General features: G+C 36.0%; 1 protein-coding gene across 10 annotated transcripts in view; it reads left to right on the plus strand.

Moving 5' to 3' along the window:
• Positions 1–24,993, plus strand: part of Mycbp2 (MYC binding protein 2) — a 243,921-nt gene that overhangs the window by 17,933 nt on the left and 200,995 nt on the right. For all 10 annotated transcript variants that reach the window (XM_090342005.1, XM_090342006.1, XM_090341998.1 and 7 more), the window contains exons 2-5: positions 13,239–13,314; positions 16,797–17,012; positions 20,660–20,813; positions 23,068–23,264. In XM_090342005.1, coding sequence (XP_090198131.1) covers positions 13,239–13,314; positions 16,797–17,012; positions 20,660–20,813; positions 23,068–23,264 — 643 coding nt within the window. The remainder of the gene's footprint in view (positions 1–13,238; positions 13,315–16,796; positions 17,013–20,659; positions 20,814–23,067; positions 23,265–24,993) is intronic.

Raw genomic sequence — 24,993 nt, forward strand, 5'->3', positions numbered from 1 at the left:
TCCCCCCTTCCTTATCCTATTTAAAATAACCAGATAAACATATATACAATATCAGATTTTTTTTTTTTTGGTCGTTCAAGGAGCTTGAACTCTGGTCCTGGGCACTGACCCTGAGCTCTTCAGCTCAAGGTTACCACCCTATCCCTGGAGCCATGGTGCCACTTCCGTTTTTCTGGTGGTTAATTGGAGATAAGAGTCTCACAGACTTTAGTGCCCTGGTTGGCTTTGAACCTCAATCCTCAGATCTCAGCCTCCTGAGTAGCCACCTCACCTGACTCTACCTGCATTTTTATATTTACAGTTTCTTCTCTATGTACAACATGTATAGGATTTTGTCTGTCCTCCCTTCAAAACAAAACAAAACAAAACAAAACCTCTTATTCTGTCTATGCTTGCTTTTCTTTTTCATCCTGGGGCTTGAACTTGGCCTGGGTACTGTCTCTGGAGCCTCTCTATACTCAGCACTCTGCCACTTGAGCTATCTGTTTATGTGGGGCTGAGCCATAGACCCAGGGCTTCATGCATGCTAGGCAAGCACTCTTTCATTCCCAACCACATTCCCAGCACCTACTGGGTAATTTTTATTTTTATTTTTTTATTTTTTATTTTTTTATAAGAAACAGCAACTTTATTTTTATTTATTTATTTTTTATTTTTACTTTGCCAGTCCTGGGCTTGAGCTCAGGGCCTGAGCACTGTCCTTGGACTTTCTCAAGGCTAAAGCTCTACCACATGAGCCTCAGCACCACTTGTGGCTTTTTTCTATGTATGTGGTACCGAGGAATCGAACCTGGGTCTTCATGCATGCTAGGCAAGCACTTTAACCACTAGGCCAAACTCCCGGCCCCTTACTGGGTAATTTTTAATGTTCCATTTTTACTTCAGACCATTTTTTTTTAAAATTTGTTGTTGTTACTTTTTTTTTGTCATAGCCATTTTCTCATAGAATGACTTTTCACTTAGGAAATTTTAGGTTAATTTACATATTGGATTCTTCAGTTTAATTTAGGTTTTATAATCTAAAGGATTAATTATGATTTGCTGAAGAATGTTAATCAAGTTATTTCTTTTAGCAGACTGTTAACCCATTTATGTTTAGACAGCAAATTTGATATTTCCTTCTGTGGGTGGTGTTCAGCAGAGACTCGGCTCTGCTGGTGACTCATACCTATAGAGCATCAGAGTAAGTGCAGCACTTAACATGGATTTATGAACAGGATTAGTGTATCTGTATCTTTCTCTTTTTCAAGATTTCCTTCATATTCTTCAGCTTGCAGGAGCAGATGTTTCCCTGTTAGACAAAGGAGAAAAAATAAACTGGAAAACTCACAGTCCTGTGGGTTACTGTTCCAAGTTTTGATTCTTTCCACAACCTGCTTTTTTATTTTTCAGTCTTCAAGTAAATCTCTCCCCTCCTCTCCTCCCTCTCTTCCTCCTGCCTTTTTCCCCTCCCCCCCACAATGTGGAATATATAGCACATAGCTATTTGAACTGATAATAAAACCTTAGGCTGTGTGGGCCATGCAGCCTGTATTGTAACCATTTAGGTCTGTTCTTATAGTTAGGCTGCAATCATATGCAGTAAATCACAGGTGAACATGACTTAGTACCTGTGTAACTTTATTTGCTGATCCCTCAAGTATGTAGTGATAGTTGTCGGAATAACATTGTAAATTCAGGAGCAAAATAAAGAATAGAATACAAAGCAGTAAAGCAGTTTCAGTGAAGTAGACTGACAGCCAGTGCGCACAGGAGAAATAGGGACATAAGAGTATTTTGGTGAGAAGAGTGAAGAAAAAATAATTTGTGTAACAGATGACTTAGATTCCAAATAATATCTTAAATGCAGCCATGAAGTGAGAACATTGTTTTCTGAAAGTTTGTCCTTTATATTTTGTATTCTTTCTGAGGTTTCTTCTTTGCTTAGTCAGTCCAGTGATTTACAGTATTTCCAGTATTTCCCAATTGCATTTCACTTCCTAGTCTGTGGCTTGTAGCTAAAATTTCAGTTCTTCAGCTCTACCTATTTTTTGGTGATTAAAAGGGTCCTAGGATTAAGCTTGTTTTGATCTCAGTGCCTGGGTGCTATCCCTTAGCTTTTTTGCTCAAGACTGACTTTCTACCACTTAAGCCACAGCTCCACTTTCGTGGTAAATTAAAGATAAGAATTTCACAGACTTCATGCTCCAGCTAGCTTTGAACTATGATCCTCAGATCTCAATCTGTTGAGTAGCTAGGATTAGTATGAACCCTTGGCTCTCAGCTTCTAGATTATATTTTAAAAACAGTACTAGTAGTATTTTTCTCAATCCTTACAGCTTCATTATGTTCAGTATGGTCACAGACTCTTCATGAACATATCATTTTATAGTTCAGCTGAAGTGAGTTTGAGAGTTGGCTTAAAAGATTGTAATGAATAAATACTCACTCTGGTTTTTTTCAAAGGGCTACAGAAGGTACATTTCAGTGGGCTAGTAAAGCTAGTGCTTGCCTAGCATGCATGACAACCAGGATTCGATTCCTTGGTACCACCTACACAGAAAAAAAAAAGCTGGAAATGGTGCTGTGGCTCAAGTGTCAGCAGAGCCCTAGCCTTGAGAAAGCCGACAGTGCTCAGGTCCTGAATTCAAACTCAGGGACTGGCAAAAAAAAAAAAAAAAAAGAAAAGAAAAGAAAAAGAAAAGGAAGGAGAGTACTTTAACGTTTAAATGAAATGAGAATGGCAGATGGGATAAAATGAGACAATTTATCTTTTTGATTAGAGATGTAGTAGCTGATGTTGTTAGTGTTTTACCTGCATATTTTTTGATATTTATTGCCATACTGCCTATTGCAAAAATCTGTCCTTTCTGCCTGAAAATAAAACTCCATGGTTTGTGTTCAGGGCATTTCTGAAATTTTCCGTTTATGATGATGGATGAAATACCTCATGCACAGTCTGTCAATTCTTCAGTTGACTCAAGCTTTAGTTGCCCATCAGAGTAACTGGCTTCAAAACACATTCTTTTGGGTCTCTTTCTATTTCACTGGTGATTCTCCCTTTTGGAGATCACAAAACAACCAATGCCCATGAATCTCTGAATGAGAGCCTGATTTAGAGGAAACAAAAATCAAGATAGACACTTCAACATAGGAGTAATAATGAAATCTATTTAGCACTTACTAAATAACAGATGTTACTCTTAAATATCTAACTATCCAATGGTAGAGACATTATTCTCATTTTGTTTTACAGATGAGAGAACTGAGAACTAGAGAGGTTAAAATAGTTTTCCCAAGGTCACAGAGCCTGGTAAATGTCAGAGCCAGGTCATTTGTAAACTCTACTCTTAATGGAGAATAAGAATGAGGATAATTAATAGAATAAACCTCTGACAGACATCATTTCAAGGTGGAAGGAAGGCAAATTGAGTACATTCATAATTATGTCTCCATTTTATCAGGTAAGTAAAAGGTTAGATCTTTGGTCTGAAGTTATGAGTAAGGACTGAACTGGCTGGAAAGATTGCAGATTTTTATGGATGGTGAACCTTCATTGTTAGAGAATGTAACTGGTTCTAGGCCAAGATTCTGATAATATTCATCACTCTCAGTAATTATTACTATTCAGGATTGTTATAGCCAATTGGAAATAAGGTTTGTAAGTTATTGATGTAGAAATGAATGTGAAACATAAATTAGAAATAATGTATGGAAGCCGGGCGCTGTGGCTCCTACTTGTAATCCTAGCTACTCAGGAGGCTGAGATCTGAGGATCAAGGTTCAAAGCCAGCCTGGGCACAAAAGGATCTGAGACTTTTATCTCCAATTAACCTCTAGAAAACAGGAAGTGGGGCTTGGCTCAAGGGGTAGGGTGGGCCCAAGGACAATGCCAAGGCCCAGAGATAAGGGCAGTTAGCCTTGAGCTGTAGAGCTCAGGGACAGCCAGCACCCAGGCAGAATTCAAGTCCCATGACCCACCAAAAAAAAAAAAAAAAAAAGCGGGGGGGGGGGGGGGAGGGAGAAAAAAAAAGAAAGACGATGGATGTACTGAAGATTTAAGAAAAGGAAAAGGGGGAAAAAGACTGTAAAGACAACTGAAAAGGGATCATCTTTTTTTTTTTTAAACCTACCTGGGCCTTGAACTCTTTGAGCCTTTTCAAAAGCCAGTGTGGGTGAAGGAGGAAAGTACAGAGAGGTAGGGACTGTTCAGTAGTCATCAGGCAGGAAATGTGAATGATAAAAACTAAAGTTGGAAAGCTGAGTTGGAATTCATAAAGTTTGTTGTACAGAGTAATTTTATAGACGTTCAGGGCAATGAGAAGTGTTTGAATTTGTTTAATTTGGCAAAGGACCTCCATGCTGCACCCTGTTAGAAAAAAGAACTGTAGTGTTAGCTATCATAGGAAAAAGAGAGTATTAAGTAGACAGAGAGAGGTAAGTAGTTAGACAAAATCTCAAGGACAGTGAACGAGATATAGCCCATTGACTAGGATAAGTGTACATTTGGATAGGGTAAGGCCTCTCTCTTCTGGTACGGAGAGAGGAGAAGGAAGAAGAGGAGGGAGAGAAGGAAATAAAAGGAAGAAGAGAAGGAGGTTTCTGACTTGAAAGAGGTCTAGGGATGTATTTTCAAATGTTTACCTTTCAAATTATAGATTTAATTAATGAATATTATTATTGTTATTGTTATTTGGTGCCAATACTGGGGCTTGAACTCAGGGTCTGGGCACTGTTTCTGAGCCTTTTAACAAAAGGCTAGCTTTCTGTCACTTGAACTACAGCTCTATTTCTGACTTTTTGGACTTTTTGGTGGTTAATTTGAGATAAGAGTCTCATGGGAGAAAATCCCTGGGCTGGCTTTGAACTGTGATTCTCAGATCCCAGCCTCCTGAGTAGCTAGGATTACAAGTGGGAGCCACAGCGCCCGGCTTCCATACATTATTTCTAATGTAATTTATGTTTCACATTCTTTTCTACATCAATAACTTACAAACCTTATTTTCAATTGGCTATAACAATCCTGAGTAGTAATAGTTACTGAGAGTGATGAATAGGATTATGTTCCTGAGTTACAAGCACCCATAATTTTCATGTCAGAATGTTTGGTTTGATTTTTTTTAGATGAGCTACACTCTTAGTATACATTTTAAAGCCTAAATTCAGTAAACATAATCATGTTATAATCTCCTTAAAACTCATCTGAAGTCTGATCGGGTATCTTTATGTTTCCAATCTTTTCATAGTACATTGTGTCTTAGTTCTTAGGTATTTGTTAGCTCTTTTTTTCTTCTTTAATATAGTTTTTATTGTAATTAATAGAAGGGTTACATTATATTCGCCAGATAGAAGGTACATTATTGTTAGCTCTTATTTGAAATGTTTCTTCAAAATCCGGAATGAATATGTTACCTTCAAACTGTCTTATAGATAGATGCTTCATGGTTTTTGTTTTTTTTTTGTTGTATCTAAGCTATATGTATTTAGAGTATAATTGTGCTTGAGGCATGACCTAGAGTGTCAAGTCTCAGACTTGTCTCTTTTCTTCTTCCTTCATTTCCACACCTTTTCTCATTTTTTACACTTGTCTTTGCTGCTGTGCCTATTGCCTAGATAAATTAGTAGGTTCCCCCCACCACCACTCTGTCCCTGTCTCCATGTGAAGAGTTAAAAATAAAGGAGTGATTTAATCAATAAATAGGAAATCTGTTTATATCCTCCCTAAAACAAACTTCAGCTGTTCAGATCTCTTTTTTATTAGTAATTAGAAGGCTGAATTAAGTAAATAAAAGTTTCCTACTTAGTAATCAGACAACTCTTTCTCCCTAATTTATGTAGTAATGCTTGAGTACAATGATAGTATATTACATTAATTACTGGCAATTTATTGCTGCTTCGATAGAATATCTTCAGTTTATTGTTTTATTTTGTATTTAATGACCTTGATAATTCATGTATGAATTCTTGATTTGTGGATTATTTTGTACTTTCTGAAAATATAATGTGTTGTTTACCAATCAAAATGATTCACTTTTTATTTTAAAATGTAACTTATGCATCCTTTCAACCTTTCAATATAAGCCATTTTGTTTCTTTGACTTCACCTACTGATTTCCAGTTTAGTGTTAAACAGAAATGTAGTGGTATAAACCTTTGCATTTTTTTGTTTTTTTATCATATTTAACAGAAGAATTTAGTTTTCCTTCACTGAATCTAATTGATTTTCAAATTGAATTTTAAAACAGATAATCTTTATCAGATTAAATAAGCTCTCTTCTATTCCTAGTTTCCTGAAGCATCTCATCATAGATTCTTTTGAGTTCTAAAAATATTTTTCTGTTTTTGATTTGTTTTCTTCATTTTATATTGAATTACAATGATTTAATTTTGCATTTTATTTGCTATTTAAAATATTTCTGGTTACTGATTTTATTTTTAGACAAATGACTGTTTTCCTCATTTTTTTTATTTTGGTTGATTGTGGGTCTTGAACTCAAGGCTTGATTGGTGTCTCTGAGCTTTTCTGCTCAAGGCTAGTGCTCTCTCACTTTGAGCTGTAGTACTGGTCATTTTCTGGTCATTATTTAGAGATGAATGTCTCAGGGACTTTCCTGCCTGGGATGCTTATGAACTTCAATCCTCAGATCTCAGTTTTCTGAGGTGTTAAGATTACAGGTGTGAGTCATTGGCACCCACAATTTTCTTTATAGTTTTTAATTTAAACAGGCCATATGTCCTAACAGTCACACCTTTAAAAATATACAATTCAGTGGTTTTTAATATTGCCATTGTTCTACAACTAGAACATTTTTGTCATCTTGAAAATAAGTTCCATAGCTATTGGCAGTCTCTCCCTAGTCTTTCTTTTTTTCCATATATTTTTATTGTAATTAATAGAAGGGTTACATTATATTCACCAGATAGAGGGTGCATTACTTCACATACTTTGATACCCTTTCTTCTCCCTAGTCTTTCTGTCAGCTGTTGGAAAATACTGATCAAGTTTTGGATCTTACTGATTTGTTTATATATGAATTTCATGTAAATAGAATTATAAGACTGATGACCTTTTATATTTTATAGCCTTTTTGTCTCTTTCGCATTAAAATGTTTTTTTTTTGGTTTTATTTTTATTTTTTTGATTGTTAGATACATAGCAGCAAAAAAAGAAAAAAGAACAAAAATCAAGGAAAATTTTAGAAGTAACCAATGCATCTTTTCAAAATCCATGTTGGGGCTGGGAATGTGGCTTAGTGGTAGAGTGCTTACCTAGCAGGCACTGAGCCTTGGGTTCGATTCTGAGTAGCATATAAACAGAAAAAGCCAGAAGTGGCACTGTAGCTCAAGTAGTATAATGTTAGCCTTGAGCAAAAGAAGTGAAGGAACAGTGCCCAGGCCCTGAGTTCAAGTCCCAAAACTTGCTAAAATAAAATAAAATTCCTGTTGTTCTGAGAAGCATGATGAAGTCTCACTTTGTCCAACTTCATCCTGCCTGAAATATCTTTGTTCAGCATAGCCACATTGTAAATTCTCCCTTTTTTTAGTTAATGTCTGGATTATCATAGTGACTGTAAAGAAATGTAGATTGATATTATCTAAGGTTTGAGATACCCACTGGAGATCTGCAAACTTATTCCCCATGGATAGGGATGACTGCTGTGTTTATTTTTCAGTTTATTGATATTTGTGTTTGTCCTTTTATAGATTATCTTGAAGAATTAAATCATTTAGTTCAACTCGATATCTGTTTCAAGGTCTTCCTTCCTGGCCCATTTCCTTATTTTTGTGAACTATCTTTTAAGTCTGGATTATCTATGACTCTTCCTAATTTTATTTGGCTTCTTTGGGTATCTCTTAATGTATTTATTTGGTGGCCTAAAACCAGACTAATACAGAAGAAGCAGTTTTTCTTTCAGATTTATTTTTCAGAAAGGTTTGTTTATTTGCTGTGTTATATAAATAACACAAGGTGTTGATTCTCTTCATCCAGTAGGATTAAGTGAACCCATCTCCCTGCTGGAGTCTCTCTTCTTAACATTAGGATACAGTGGGAAATTTACTCTTCCTTTTTGACTGTCCTTTTTCAGTATCCCATGTCTGAGGAAATGGTCTGTTGGTAAAAATGGCCATGTCTTTTCTAGGTTTTGGTTTGTCTTTCTGGACCATGCAGACATCAATTGAACTACTATACCAGCCTTTTTTGTTTGCCCTGGTAGAATTCCACAGCCCAAATCAAGCTTGATTTTTACTCATGCCAAAACTCTTCAAATACTCCTACAGAAAAAAAATAACAGGCGTGTCACCCCATTTTGGACATGCTCTTCTGCCTCTGATCTTTAGTTTATCTACTTCTAATTGCTTCTTCATCTCTCTGGGTTAGTCTGGCCTTTGAAGGAGGAACAGAGGCTTGCTTGTATCTAGTACCTTACTTTAGAGAAAGTAGAATAGGAGTTTATCATTACAAAAACAAAAGGCAATTAATAAGATTGTGTCTTGCTTTTAAAAGTATAGTGATTTTTTTTGGGGGGGTGGGGGTTGGTCATGGGCCTTGAACTCTGGGCCTTGTCTCTGAGCTCTTCAGCTCAGGCTAGTGCTCTATCCCTTGAGCCACAGTGCCACTTCCAGTTTTCTGATTTTAATTGAAGATAAGAGTCTCATAGACTTTAGTGTCTGGGCTGGCTTTGAACCACGATTTTCAGATCTCAGCTTCCTGAGTAGCTAGGATTACAGGCATGAGTCACCAGCACCTGGATTACAGTGATGTTTTGAATAGTTTTAATCAGTATTGTGTACTAATGTACATTTCTCATATGAACTTTTCTAATATTTTATAAAAATTTGCCGCAGACCAAAAGAGTCAACAAATGATATTATTTTAAAATAATAAACATAATAAATAAAAATAATAAAAATGAGAAATAAGTTTTTTGTTAGTACCAGTGCACTGTCTTTCTATATTAAAATAAAGCAGAAAAGAAAAAGAATAGTGACAGAATATGTGAAATGATAATTTTAATCTTTAGAAAGATTCCTGCATTAGCTTCTCATCTGTCTATGTGCTCTGTTGTGGCAACTTTCATGCCTATCTCGGTGAGTAGTTGCCACAGACATCTTATGTCCACAAATAGTAAAATATTTATTTTTCACATCCCTTCCCAGAAAAAATTTCCCTGATCTTGCTCTAGACCATAGGCATAGACTTAAACATTTTTTTGTTTTTCACTATTAAGTAAGGTATTAAGTTCTATATATTTGAATTTATCAAAATCCCAGAATTTTAGAGTTATAAGGAACTTTAGAGATCTCTTCTCTTTTCATCTGTTAATTTGACAAATGAAGAAACAGATTTAAGTGTGAGATACTTTGAAGTTAATTCATAAGTTTTATTTTTGTTTTGTTGTAAAGCAGACTAAATAGTGCTCCCATAAAGAATTTTTTTTTGTCAGTCTTGGGCTGGTTTTGAACTTCGATCCTCAGATCTCAGTCTACTGTGTGGCTAGGATTACAGGCATTAGCCACAGCACCCAGCCCATAATTTTTTTTAATAATCAATGTCATATTGAAGGAATATAGTAATTAGTTTTTCCTACAATCATCTTGACTGTTGAGAACAGTTTTTCCTTTTTGGGTTTTGTTTTTGTTGTTGTCCTAAGGCTTGTACTAAGGACATGGATGCTATTCCTAAGTACATACTCTGTCTCTCAAGGCTACCATTTTACCCACAGCTCCATTTTTGGCATTGTGGTGATTAAGTGGAGACTTGAGTCTCACAGACTTTGCTGTTGGGACTTGCTTTGAACTATGATCCTCAGGTCTCAGCCTCATATGTAGCTAAGATTACAGGCCTTTTAAGCCCAGTGGTGGTGGCTGATGCCTGCAATCCTAGCTGCTTAAGAGGCTGAGATCTGGGGTCGGGGATTTGTCCTAGTGGTTAAAGTGCTTGCCTAGCATGCACGAAGACCCGGGTTCAATTTCTTGGTACCACATACATAGAAAAAAGCTGGAAGTGGTGCTGAGGCTTAAGTGGTAGAGCTCTAGCCTTGAGAAAAAGTCCAAAGACAGTGCTCAGGCTCTGAGCTCAAGCCCAGGACTGGCAAAAAAAAAAAAAAAAAAAGAGGCTGAGATCTAAGGATCATGGTTTTAAGCCAGCCCAGACAAGAAGGTCCATGAGACTCATTTCCAGTTAATTACAAAAAAGCCAGAAGTGGAACTGTGTCACATGAAGTAGAGCTCTAGCATGAAAAATCAGGGACAGTGCCCAGGCCAAGTTCAAGGCCCAGGACTGGCATAAAATAAACATTAAGGAAAGAGCATTTTTATAGCATTTTACCTTTTATTGTAAACCGTATTTCTTTCAGATCTAATGGGTGGATGAAGGTATTTTGTGTGTGTGTGAGAAGACAAAGTCTTACAGGACCAATTCCAAACATTCTTCATTAAGCCTCTATTGATTTAGAATTTAAAATCCTAAATCATCAGAAATTTCAAGGTGGATTGTTACTGTGTCAGACTGGTTTCTAGAGTTTTATCTATCCATCCTCACATCATGAAAAATTTATTAGCTTTGACATATAGTTAGATGACTGTTATAATACTAGGAAATAATGCTTTCATTTTCTAACATTGATTTCAAATTTCCCAATTATTACTGGCTCTTTTTGGTAACTCTCTACCTCTAAACAGACCAAGTCAGCCAAACATAGTAAAACTAATAATTTGAGGAAAGCTGGTTCTTATGATGGCCTATATTCAAGAACTGGTAGGGTCTATTTTGTAGAATAATTACAATGAAGTAACTGCCACGTCAATGCTTACAGTTGAATGGATTGTCTAAGCAAGTGTGTTTATTCATGTTTAACATCACTTTCTCTTTACTTTTGCTTCATCCTATCGTGGGGGGATATCTCATAGATCCATGGTTCCTATTATATTAGCTCCTTTGCATTTGTAGGTTATGAAGCAAAAAATATTAAACAAATTATGAGACAAAAGCCTAAGATGAATTGAGAGTATGCATTAAGAACATTTTCCTAATCTTGGAGGCAGGGAGACTTTTTTAAGAAAGTGATTGAGAGGATTGTAGATCACTTCTGGTAGAAGGGAAACTTTAGTTAAAGCTCCTAGGAGCTCATCTGGCACAGATTATTGAAGGAATATGTCCTTGTGGTTTCAGGATGATGAGCCAGGTACTGAGAAGCCAGATAGCAGAAGTGGGTTGATGTTACACACTGGAAGATGGTTTACTTTTTATTTTTTGGTGTTGGCATAAACTCGGGGTCTTCTCCTGTCCCTGAACTTCCTTTGCTCAAGGCAAGTAGGCTAGTAAGTTACCACTTAAACCCCAGCTCCACTTCTGGCCTTTCTGGGGGGTGGGAGAGATAATTTTAGTGGCTATAAGAGTCTCACAGACTTTCTTTTCCTGTCTGGCTTCAAGCTGCTATCCTTAGGTCTCATTCTCCTGAGTAGTTAGGATTATAGGCGTGAGCCATTGGTGCCTAGCTGAGGATCTTTTAAATCAAAAATGTCATGGTATTTGGACTTTAGGACAATTCAGAAGATACTGTTTTTTTTTTTGTTGTTGTTGTTGTTGTTTTTTTTTTTTTTTTGTGACCTGATCTGGGTTTGTGTGTAAAGAATAGATTGCAGTAAGGTAGAAGCTAGTTAAGCTTTGAGAGTAGTCCAAACAAGACATGAATGTTACTAATTAGTGTGGTTTCAGTAGAGATACTGAGAACAGATTTGAGAACTTTTTGTGAGATGTAATAGCCAAGATTTTGTGGTGATTGTGATTTGAGCAGTAAAGCTCAAGGATTTATCAAGGACAAAATTTTTATATGCTAGTTGGTCATGTCTGTCATTGGTATTTTAGTAGTTTGAACTTAAATGTTTATTTTTAGTATAGAATCTGTTTATCTGCTTAGCAAATTGTTCTTCTTGTTTTCCCTGTTTTGGGGAATGACTTTCCTGCTTCCAAAACTACCCCAATTTGAAACATTTCTTGTTACTCCAAATTAGTTAGGTGATCTTAAAGACTTGCTTAGCGGTTAGAATCATGGCCATTGTTGTCGCCATTGTCGTCCTCCTCTTCTTCATCATCATTATCGTAACTTCTTCTTCCTTTTCCATCTCTGGCACTTTATTAAAGCAGTAGCTTTATTTTGCTCGACCATAACACTTAAATTTTCCATTCAAGTCTTTGAGCTCCCTACAGCAAGAAATAAACATAAAATGTTTGCCTTGCCTCTTGTTTCTTCCATTATAATTCTTACTGTGTGTGCTAACTCGTGTGTGTGTGTGTGTGTGTGTGTGTGTGTGTGTGTGTAGTATTGTATATGTACTGTGTATATGTTTTGTCCTTGATAAGTATATTCTGTCATGCTTTGTTCATCCAAGAGGTGTGTGTGTATGTGTGTAATATTGCATATGTACTGTGTATATATGTTTTATCCTTGATAAATATATGTCGTACAATAATATATCTTGTATGTATACTGGATGTATACAAATACAGTATAATATATGTATATAACAATATATTGTACATGTATATTTTATGTTATAATAAAATATATATATTATGTTATATGAATATTTGTTCATTATATAAATATAAAATCTATATAGTATAGTATAGAGTAGAGTATACATTCACATTCATACATATACTATATGTATGTATGTATAATACTGTAGATTAAAATAATTGTATAATATTTTGAAGTTATTCAAGAGATTCTTTTTTCTTTAAGAATAATTCAGAGTTAGGACCATGAAGTACTAAAAAAGTAGTTGCTGAATACTCAAAGTATATGAGTTCAAGATTTTCTTTATAGTAATCTTTCCTTATAATAAAATAAGTCACTAACTTTACTATAAAGAACAAGCCTTCCTCTCTTCCTCTGAAGGAACCATGATTGGTATTTATTAAGCAGGTCCCACTGTTGATTAAAGTTGATTACAATTTAAAAAATTTAAATTTAATACTTTTTATGTTTTATTTTTAGAGAAGTTCTTTTAGAATTCAGATTTTAATAATTATGTAATATACGTTTAATATACATTTTCTAGTAGTCTCATTATCTTCTTAAATAGGTATCTTTAAATATTTGTATCATATATATGTGTACATAGTGTGTATTGTTTCATAACAACTTTTGTAAGCGAAATACTTACGTGTCTGTTTTGAAAATATTTATTTTTAGTAGCTTTGTATTTCCTAATACAAACATTCTTAATTTTCTCCACTTAAAAAATTTTAGGAATAAGAAAATTTTAAATAAGAAGAAGTTGAAAAGGAAACAAAAGAGCAAATCAAAAGTGAAGACAAGAAGCAAGGTAAAGCTACTGGTAATTTACAGAAAAGAAGAATATTTTCACAAAGAAATTTACCAAGGTTGAATGGATGTAATTACTAAGCTATTGTTTGTATTTGCTGAAGTATGTTTCTAAAATTCCATTATTGTTTGATCCTGTTTTTAGTTTAATTTAGGATGCTTCTTGAGTAGTATAATATCCTAACAGTTAAAATTTGGGTGTTGAAAATTATTTCTTTATCATTGTTCATTCCTTTGTCAGCATTGTTCATAGCATATCTATTATTTGTCTTCTTTTTCTACCCTGACTATATGTTCTATAAATAGTGAAATTTGTTTGTGAATTGGGATTGAAATTTGGATTTTATTTATGTGGCTTTCTTAATGAATTAAGGATATTCTCAGAGTCTGTATTGTCCTGAGGTTTTTTTTTTTTTTTTATTGTGGTGATGGAATTTGAACTCAGGGTCTCATGCTCTCTAGACAGGCACTCTAACACTGAGCCAAACCTCTGGCCTTTTTTTGCCCTGGTGTTTTGCGATAGACTCTAGCTTTTTTAAGTGTACCAGAGTTCACTTATTTTACACTTCCCATTGGAGCTGAAATGACAGGCACTAGCCACTCTGTCCATTCTGTTAAGATAGAGTTCTATGAGCTTTTTTTTTCTGCTGTGGGCTGGACTGGAGCCATTCTGACTGAGATGACACGAATATATGGTAAGGTTTTGCTCACAGCTGTGTGATTGGAGCCCTGCTTGACTGAGGTCTTGATGACTTTTGGTAACTATAGAAAAGGAAAGCTATATAGTATATTTGAATGGAGAACACTTTCAACATTAGGGATCTTTCTTTCAACCTAAGATAGAAATTTTGTCTATAAAGTCCATGTAAATTTAATTAAATATTTACAGTGACCAGAATTCACTTTCTGTAAAATAATCCTTTTTCTTGAGCAGGATTAACAAGAACCTAAACAAGAGGAGAAGAATTGTAACTCTAGTTTCTGAACAGCCTCACATTAGGTTAGAGAAACAGAGCGTAGCAGAGTCACTGTGTCCTGTTTGCCAATAGTATTCTTGTTACACAGTGAAATCTACTTCAAAGTAGTAAATACAAAGTAAAATTAAATAAGAGTGAGACAGTTTATTTATCATGAAACAGATAGATGCAGGTATTTAAAAAATGTCAATTCTATTTCTTTAACTTGTGCTGTCCACAAAGGTGAGTAACGTTGCTTAGTCTAAGTTATGTTTGTTATCCGGTGATAATCAGGCCACATAGAGTAGAAGAGGGGTACATATATCAAGAAAAGCATTGTTGGGAAGGTAGAAAATAAAAGGAATTCACTATATCATCTCATTACTTTCGCTTTTTGAAATAGTAGCGGGAGGTAGAGAAAGCTTCCTTATTATCCAAAACACTTCTAGCAAACACATTGCCATTGAGGTTCCCAATTTCTACCCCTTTTCTGCTTTTGGCACTGTTTGCAAAGTCAGTATAGAAATTTTGAACATCTTTTTAAGTTCTTTTTTGTGGTTTGTTTTTAGAAATGAAATATGAACATTTAATTACTTTTACATAATACATGAAATAATTTATATGCTATACATTCCAAGACTCAATGAACACTAATCCAATTTTATAAGATGTATACATAGCCTGCCTTTTTTTTTTAACCAACAGAAACCTTGTAGGTCACTTAGGATGCTGATTTTTCAGTCCACGTATGGGCATATAAACACATAAATATATGTCTCAAATTGAAGGTTAAGATAACTGATGAGCTTCATGAATACAAGAAGTTTGCCATGGAAGATTCTAAAACACAATGTGACTAGACTTTTTAGGTTCTTTTAGTTTCACTAGGTGGTTATTCTGAAGTGGCATTTGATATTCAAAGAGAGATGGGAAGTCAAAATCCTTTTGTCGCCTTGAATTTAGCTCTCACCTAGTGCCTTCAGTACTCAAAGTTATTCCTTCCCTACCTCTCCCTACCACCTCTCTATGAATGAGCTAACTTATATATCACTTTATCACAAGCTTCTCCTAAAAAGAAGACACAAATAATAATGGTAAGAAAAGAAGGTGGCTCAGTGTCTGTAATCCCAGCTACTCAGGAGGCTGAGATCTGAGGCTCGTGGTTTGAAGCCAGCTTAGGTAGAAAAGTCCCTGTGAGGCTCTTATCTCCATTAAATTTCTTAGAGAAGCTGGAAAGTTGTATCTCAAGTGGTATAGAGTGCTAGGCTCTGAGTTGAAGCCTCAGGACTGGCAAAAAAAATAATAAAAGGTACTAATATCTCATACATGTAAATCCTAGATACTTTATCCGAGGATCATGGTTTGAACCAGTCTAGGTAGAAAACTCTTAAGTAGAGTATCTCTGGCTAACCATCAAAAAGTTGGAAATGGGGGCCGGGAGTTTGGCCTAGTGGTAGAGTGCTTGCCTAGCATGCACGAAGACCTGGGTTCAATTCCTCGGTACCACATACATAGAAAAAAGCCAGATATGGTGCTGAGGATCAAGTGGTAGAGCTCTAACCTTGAGAAAATCCAAGGACAGTGCTCAGGCCCTGAGCTGAAGCCCACGACTGGCAAAAAAAAAAGTTGGACGTGTAGGGGTGGCTCAAGTGGAAGAGCACCAGGCGTGAATGAAAAAGCCAAGCAAGAGCACAAACCCCCAAGTTCAAGCCCCAGTACTGACTGGTGTGCGCACACACACCCCCACCCACCCCCCACACGCACGCGTGCACACATACACAGTTATTTCATTTATTCAGACATTAGATACTATATGTAGTTATTTTTGTTGGTGTTTGGGAAATAGAAATCAATAAGTAGCAATTCATGCTTATGAGGAATATTTTAAAAATAAATGGTGACTTCTTGCCATAGATTAGTATTTTCAGCTTTCTTTTTTAAAAAAATTTACTTTCATTTTCAAAGTTATTTGAAAAAGTGCCACTTAGGCCTTGTGGTTCACTGCTATAATCTCACAGGTCACAGGTCAGGAGGATCCTGGGATGAGACCAGGAAAGCAAAGAGTAGCAAGACTTCATGTCAATCAATAAATTGGGTGTGGTAAGCCATGCTTGTGAGGCCAGCTGCACAGGAGAACTGTAGGTAGGAGGATGGAAGTCTGAGTCAGCCCTGGGAAAAAAACCGGAAAAACAGGAGACTCCACCTGAAACATAACGAAAGCAAAAAAGCTGAGGCGTGGTCAAGTGATAGAAAATCTGCTTAGTAAGCACAAGGTTTTGAGTTCACATCCCACTAGTGCCAGCAAAGGGGACATGGCCTCAGATTAATACCTTTGTTAGCTCTGTTTCTGACTTGGAGATTAAAAGATATTTCTGTTCTTTATTCGAGTCTTTGTTAGGTTGGTTGATTGCTCTGTTAGTTAGGGTAGCCTGTTTATTTATCTTTTTTTTGGTCCATTTATCTTTTTATTAAAGGAAGTATGATGTTGGAAAAATGTGAAATTAAAATATTTGATCTTGTATTTTAGTCTGAAAACTTGGAGAATACAGTAATCATACCAGATATCAAACTACATAGCAACCCTTCTGCTTTTAATATCTACTGTAACGTGCGCCACTGTGTTCTGGAGTGGCAGAAAAAGGAAATATCACTGGCAGCTGCGTCAAAGACCTCTGTACAGAGTGGAGAATCAGATAGTGATGAAGAGGAAGAGTCCAAAGAGCCCCCTATCAAGCTCCCAAAGGTGAGCCACTAAATTCTATTTAGATGCATAACGGAAGGTATTCTGCAGTAACATATTGCACTACTAAAATACTTTACTCTTTATAACCCAGTACATTAAAAGTAATGTAGTTTATGGATTAAAAATAGTTTTATTTCGGGCAAACTAAGATACCTCTTTGGAGCTTTGTAACTAGAACACCAAAGAAGTGAATAATTGGTGATACAGTGGGGAGTTCTTGGGAAACCCAGGCAGCAAAGGGAATGGGCTGGGATCTGTTACCATAGCTGCTACCCAAGTGAAGCACTGTCTATGGAGCCAATAGTTATGGCTAATGAGGATAGAGCTCTGTGATGGAGGCTTCCAAGAAGGTGGACACAAGAGGAAGTACAAACTGCCACAAGTCAAAGTGTCCTAAAAGCTGACTGTGTGCCTACTACAGGAGGGGTGCAAGGATGCATGTTAATTTTTTTTTTTTGAAATAGAGCTAGAAAAGTTTTTGGCTGAATGTCAGTGAAGCAGAGAGCTTATAATTTCATTCCTGTTATTTTAGCTTGTTTGACCTAGGGGAAAAACAGGTCTAGGGCTGTGTGTGGTGACCATATATGTAATCCCTAGCCACTTTGGTGGCAGAAATTGGGAAGACAGTTGTTTGAGGCCAGCTTGTGCAAAAGGTTAGTGAGATTCCATCTTAAACAATAAGCTGGGCACTGGGTATAAATTACTGGTATATTTCATGTTTAATTTAACGTTTTATTAAAAATATATATATTTTGCATCTGTTAGGTATATTGGTATTTCTTGCTTTTGGCTATTGAACCCAGAGGCTCTAATTTGCTAGGTAGGCACTCTCTTTGATCTCTAACCCCTAAGGTAAATTGCTTGAAATAATAATGGAATATAGTTATCTCCCATTAGCTTACAAATAACAGTTCCATTTATTTCCATTTCCTATTGGTATATAAGGAGATGAAGATCTTAGTATATTCCAGAAACTAAATCTTAAAAAAATGTGTAATTCAGGGGCCAGGAGTTTGGCCTAGTGGTTAAAGTGCTTGCCTAGCATGCATGAAGACCCGGGTTCGATTCCTCGGTACCACATACATAGAAAAAAGCCAGAAGTGGTGCTGAGGCTCAAGTGGTAGAGCTCTAGCCTTGAGAAAGTCCAAGGACAGTGCCCTGAGTTCAAGCCCAGGACTGGCAAAAAAAAAAAATGTGTAATTCAGTATGTACAATAAAATGAAATTCTGTACTATAGTTGAATTGGGAAATGAGGGGAAAAACTAGCTTGAATTGTAATAAATGCTACAGCAGAGATGTAGAGTGGGTGAGAAATAAATACATGATCCCTGAACCCAGTTGGGTATATAAATGCTGAGAGAACAAGAAGAAAATGTTCATGTCTCCTGCATCAAGCTGCACAAAGCTACCGTGTTAGGAGATATTTGTGCTGGATGAGTTGATTTGAAAATCTCAGTACATGGAATATTCTTCTACTATTCTGCCTAGTAGGATCAATGCTTTAGGGTTTTTCTACTAATTAGTCCTATTTTAATTTTTTTTTTAGCAATTTTGTTTAATAGAAAGGTGTTGCTTTGATTCCAGAAACCTGTATAGTCGTCTGAATCGCATAAAAATTATGTGAATCTTTTAAAACATTTTGGACTAAGCCATGAGGAATTAGTACGATTTAGATTTATGTTAGCTTGTGTGAGGTGTGGGAACTGTAGGCAAGGAGCACAATGTAAGAATGGCTAATTTCTTTTAGATGTGTGTGTGGGTGCGCGTGTGTAGTATGTTGGTGCTGAAGCTTGAACTCATGGCCTGGTGCTGTCTGCCCAAAGGTAGCACTGCACCAGCTCCACATCTGGGTTTTTGATAGTTCATTAGAGATAAGAGTCTCATTCACTTTCTTGCTAGGGCTGGCTTTGATTCTCAGATCTCAGTCTCCTGAATTGCCAGGATTAGAGGCAAGAACCACCAAGACATGGCTGATGTGGGTTTTTGTTTTGTTTTACCAGTCCTAGGGCTTGAACTCAGGGCCTGGGCACTGTCCTTGAGCTTTCTCAAGGCTACCCTACTACTTGAGCCATAGTACCACTTTCATTTTTTTTCTGTGTATGTAGTACCAAGGAATTGAACTCAGGGCTTTGTGCATGCTAGGCAAGCACTCTATTACTAGACCACACTCTCAGCCCATGGCTGATGATTCTGTGTGTGCCAGTACTGAATCTTGAGTACAGGGCCTCATACTTCCCCTTGGTATTTCTGCTTAAGGCTGATACTCTACCTCTTAAGCCACAGCTCCACTTCTGGCTTTCGGTGATTAATTGGAGATAAAATTCAATGACTTTCCTGTTGGCCTGGCTTCCAACCATGATTCTCAGATCTCAGCCTACTGAAATTCTACTATTTCTATTAGTCTTGTTTTAATTTCTTAAAAAAAATTATTGCACAGACCGGGAGTATGGCCTAAGCCCTGGGTTCAATTCCTTGGTGCCACGTACACAGAAAAAGCTGGTAGTGACTCAAGTGCTAGAACACTAGCTTTGAGCAAAAAGTGTCCAAGGACAGTGCCCAGGCCCTAAGTTCAAGCCCCAGTACTGGGAAAAAAAAATTGCACATAGTTTAACGCTTCTTGAAGAGATCTTACAAATGTTTTTCCCTAAATGTTGACATTGATGAGAAGTAGAATGTTATTTTTTTATTGTTTTTTTTAGTCTTTTGAAAGTATACCAGTTTATTGTAATTTCTCTCACAATCTGTTTTCTTTTTTACTTAGTCATATATATAGTGCCTGTACTGAGACTTTACTCAGGGCCTTGTGCGCTTTCTTGGCACTTTTGGTTCAGGACTGGTACTCTTGCTACTTCCACACCTCTATTTGCTTTTTGCTGGTTAATTGGAACTAAGAGTATCTCAAGATTTGTCTACCTGAGTAGCTTTGACATGTAATAATGAGCTCTAGCCTTCTGAGTAGCGAGGATTACAAATATGAGCTCTTAGTGCCTAGCTTTCACAGTCTTTTAATTATATATTTATTGATTTTGTTAAATAGAATCAGATTTAGTCCCATTAAGAACAAATATAGTTAATGAAAAATATCAATATTATTTTTGGCTAAGCAGTCTCACTTTTTTTCAGGATTGTCTTGGAGGAATAAGAGCTACTACCTATAGATAGTCATATGAAGATTATACTATTAGAGAAAGGACTGTGCTTAAAGCTGTTTTTAATTATTATTTTTTTCTAGTCTGATATGTTGTCTTTATTAATGATTTTAAGTGGCATTTGACATAGCTTTATAAAACAAGAATGCTGAGTTTTATTTGCACAAAAACACAAATCAGTTTTTTAAATTAAAATAATATAGTCTGTTTTATTGTGAGTAATGGGATCTACTCTGTTCACTATTACAGGTTATTTTCATCATGTCTTATTGTGATTTCCTTATGCAAAATTAATTCTCAAACAATGTCGCCAGTGTTTAGCCTTCTATGTAGGCAGATGATTTTTCAAAATCTTTACACTAAATACTTTTCTTTAAATGTGTTGTCTTTTCCTTGCCTTTGGAGTATTATAATGAGTTAACATTTGTACCAACTAGACTATCTGGAAAGTGTCATGCTTATACAAGTATAAAGCGTAACTTTTTTTTTTAATCTTAGATTATTGAGGTTGGACTCTGTGAAGTATTTGAATTGATCAAGGAGACACGATTTTCTCATCCATCCCTGTGTCTAAGGAGCCTTCAAGCCCTCCTGAATGTGCTTCAAGGTCAACAGCCTGAAGGTCTCCAGTCAGAGCCACCTGAGGTGTTAGGTAAAAGCTGATTCACAGAATGAAGCACTTAAAAAGTGAATTGCCTCTTTGTGAAGCATTTCCCTCTAATGTAGCCATGTTTGACTGGGTACTGAAATTGTAGGAATGCTTCTTTTGGGAAGAGGGAAGCATTTTGCTAGTTTTACTGGAGTTTCTGTTTAAGAGTTAGGATTTGGGGGGATGTAACAGTATATGTGTATTTATTATAGATGCTAGCATTTGGTGATTGGGCATGTATAATTGCAAAGGTGGGTAAACTAAATGAAGGGAAGTAAGATTCTGACAGTCATTAACAGGCTTTTGTAATGATGTAATGTTTTTGAGATTTGGAAAACAAATAGGAAGGGAGCCAGATTACTGTAACTGTCCCAGGCAGAGCATAATCTTGTAGTAAGTCTTGGAAATCAGAAGGGAACTTACAGAGGAGGAAGAAAAGACAAGCAGAGTTTTATAGACCATGTTAAGAAGAATGATTGTAGTGCTGGGAGGAATGGAAAGCCATCTTCGATGTTATTATACATTTAAAAAATGTTCTTGTAGTGTTTATTTTCTGAATATTTGCTTAAGGCATTGATGATATTTTTCAAGTTGAAGTTAGCTTTTTAGGGTAGAACCACTTGCCTGCCAGTGTTCCACCTCAGAGTAGTTCCTCATATGTACAAAAGTTTTGTACACATTTGATTAATAATTAAAAGGTGAAATAGCTGAAAGATAGTAATTGTAGTGAATACAGAAAATATGCAGGAAGTGAGGAATACTTGAAAGAAAGGCAGAAGGAATGTTAGATAAGACTCAGGTGAAACTTTGTTATCTGATATATTGGATATATTTGTATTTGGTTATTTGAAATTGCATAGGGAAGGGGGAAAACAAGATGAAGGGTGGGGGCCGGGGGGAGGGAAATGGGGACCAAGACATGAGAAAGGGTATCAATGTATGTGAAGTAATGCACCTTCTATCTGGCAAATATAATGTAACCCTTCTATTAATTACAATAAAAATATATGGAAAAAAGACTCAGGTGAAAGTAAAGAAGGAAGTTAGAAGCAATGGAATTATTAACAAAGGAATAAGTGGAATTTAAGTGTACAACTAAAATTTTGGTTTGAAAATTCTGTGATAATAACATGGGCAAGGTAAGTGGTAGATAATTTGTTAACTTTTTTTTTTAAAGAGATTCAGAGATTGGGATACTTAGTATGAATTGGGAAAATGGTGATGAAATAGAGAAAAGTGGAGGAATTAGAAAGTAAAACATGCAGGATTTAAATTGCAAATAGGTGTGGAAGGTGAGGAATTCATAAGAGACAGGGTTTTTTGAGTTATTAAATAAAATACAAATGTCCTTTCAATTTTTATAGTATTAAAATGCATTAATTCTCTTCTTGTTTTCTTTTCTGTTCTTTTTCTTCTCTTCTTCCTAAGGCTTTTAACCTTCCCCTCCATCCCCACCACACACACACACACACACACACACACACTCAACACTTTACTTCACTCTGTAAGGATTTTCAAATCCCTTCCCTTTCTATTGAAGAAACACTTGGTGCCTATTTAGTCAGTCTTGGATGGAGTTATTTAGGGAATTTTGTGTAGAGACCTCTGCTGGTCATAGAACAATCATGTATTATTTTCCATCTTTGCCACTAACTGACTTTATGATTTAGGGAAAATTCTTTAATCTCCTTGTGTTTCAATTTCATTACTTAATGAAGGAGCAAAATATTTACACTTTCGCCTTGGAGGCTTTTCTGGAACGTAAATGGATTATATATCTTATTTATTGTTGTGAGCTGCTGTTATATATGAAATGTTTTACTTTATTTGTAGTTTTGTAGTTTTTGTTTTGCAAATAAAAAATTTTTAGATGACATTTTTAGAAACATATCTTCACAATTTAAAAGCTCAATGAGTTGTCTGTTACTTGAAATGATTTGGGTTCCTTGAATATGTAAGCACCTCTAGGCAATATATTTTATTTGAATTTATACAGATTTAATTTTTTCAATTACAAAAAGATGTTAAACTAAATACTTTCAAAGCCCTTGTTTAAATAAATATTTTGACATTTGGGGAGAAGTGTAGCCAAAAGAAGTGAATGTAATTACTCTAAGTGTAATTATTCTATGGTTTGTTTTTAGTAAGAAAGGGCATAAATAATTATAATATATAAATAGATAATAGATAAATAAACATATATAAATGCTGTTCTGAATTCCAGATGACTATAATTGAATTCTTATTTTATCCACAGAGTCTCTTTTCCAGCTTCTTTTGGAAATCACTGTTCGAAGTACTGGGATGAATGATAGCACAGGACAGTCCCTCGCAGCACTTTCCTGTGCTTGCCTCTTTAGTTTGGTGGCCTCTTGGGGAGAAACAGGAAGGACACTTCAGGCCATCTCTGCTATCCTCACCAATAATGGTAGCCATGCTTGCCAAACAATTCAGGTATTTATATTTATAATTATTTAAAAATTATAAGATACCAAATTGTAATTTTACAGTATCTCATTTTCTTTTCCTTTTTTTTTTCTTTTTTCTTCTTTTGTTTTGGTCAAGGGCTTGAAGTCTGGGCCTGGACGTTGCCCCTGAGCTCTTCAGCTCAAGGCTACAGCTTTAGCCCTGGGCCTGAGCATTAGTTTCTGAGCTCCAGCTCAAGGCTAGGACCCGACCCCTTGAGCCACAGTGCCACTTCTGCTTTTCTGGAGGTTAATTGGGAATAAAAAATCTCATGGACTTTAATGCCCTTCAGTGCCTGGGCTGACTTTAAACTGTGATTCTCAGATCTCAGCCTTCTGAGTAGCTAGGATGACAGGTGTGAGCCCAGCTCAGTATCTCAAATTCTGTCAGTAGTGGTTACTGCATTTTCTCACTGATTGTATAGTACCTTTGTCATTCCAATGTTGATATACAAGTAATCTACAATATTTGTGTTAAGGTACAAGTGTGTTAAATTCTGTAGTATTAATTCTGTAGTATTAAATATAATTAAAAGGAATTTTGGGAAAAACTGTAAAGTCTTTAGCCTGTTGGGGTTTGTTTTGTTGTTAACACCACAACTTTTCTTAATGTTATCTCTCTCTCTCTCTCCCTTCTCTCTCTCTCTCTCTCTCTCTCTCTCTCTCTCTCTCTCTCTCTCTCTCTCTCTCTCTCTCTCTCTCTCTCTCGTGCTCTCGCTCTCTCTCTCTCTCTCAGATCTCCCCCTTTCTCTTGGATAGGATTCTGTTTGGTGGTTACACGCTTGCCTGGGACTTGCTGTCTTCTTGCCTTAGTGTCCTGCGTGCTGGGATCACAGGCCTGGCCAGCACATATGGCAGGACCCCTTTATTTTACTATGGCTTGTGATGCTTTTTATGATTTCTTTCCATCTGCTAAGTTCATTTCACAAAACTATCTTGAGTTGAGGGAAAAAAGTCTTCCTGACAATGTGTAACTTAGAACATTAGAAATGATTTGGGCACTCAAATATATATTACCTGTTTGTTCCAAAGAATACAATTTAAGGTGGAATCAGATGGTAAGACTGCAAAATGCCTTGATAAAAGGCTAAATTCTCAGGGTTGGGAATGTGGCTTGGTGATAGAATGCTTGTCTAGCATGCATGAAGCCCTGGGTTCCATACCTAAGTACCACATACACAGAAAAGGCTGGAAGTGGTGTTGTGGCTCAAGTGGTGCCTTGAGCACAGAGAAGCTTAGTGACAGAGCACAGGCCTTGATTTCAAGCCCCAGGACTAGCAAAGAGCGAGCGAGCGAGAGAGAGAATACACTATTGTATTTCACTTCACAAACAGATTAACAAAAAAATCATATGGGCAAAAGGTGCTTCACTGAGGTTTACTAGAAAAATACAACAGTTTTAATCTTGTCACATTTTTAGATGCTGAAATTATATTTTAATATGGCTAAAATAATGAAATATCTAAGTTACCATTGAGGAAGGAGAATGCAAATAGTGAATTAGGAATAATAACAATGAATTCATGTAAGTAAAAACCAAGTAATTATAATGAGAAATTTAAAGCATGAGTTAACTAGTTGAGGGATAATATAATTAAAGACAGAAATAATGAACTGAAATAAAAGATGAAGAAATTTTTTTTAATAACATGCGAGACCAAATAGAAAATATTAATGATAAAACCTCCAGAAAGAAATGTACTCTTTATTTGACTTAT

Source organism: Megascapheus bottae, chromosome 11 (assembly GCF_031878675.1).
Source record: "Megascapheus bottae isolate mThoBot1 chromosome 11, mThoBot2.hap1, whole genome shotgun sequence".
Taxonomy (NCBI): Eukaryota; Metazoa; Chordata; class Mammalia; order Rodentia; family Geomyidae; genus Megascapheus; species Megascapheus bottae.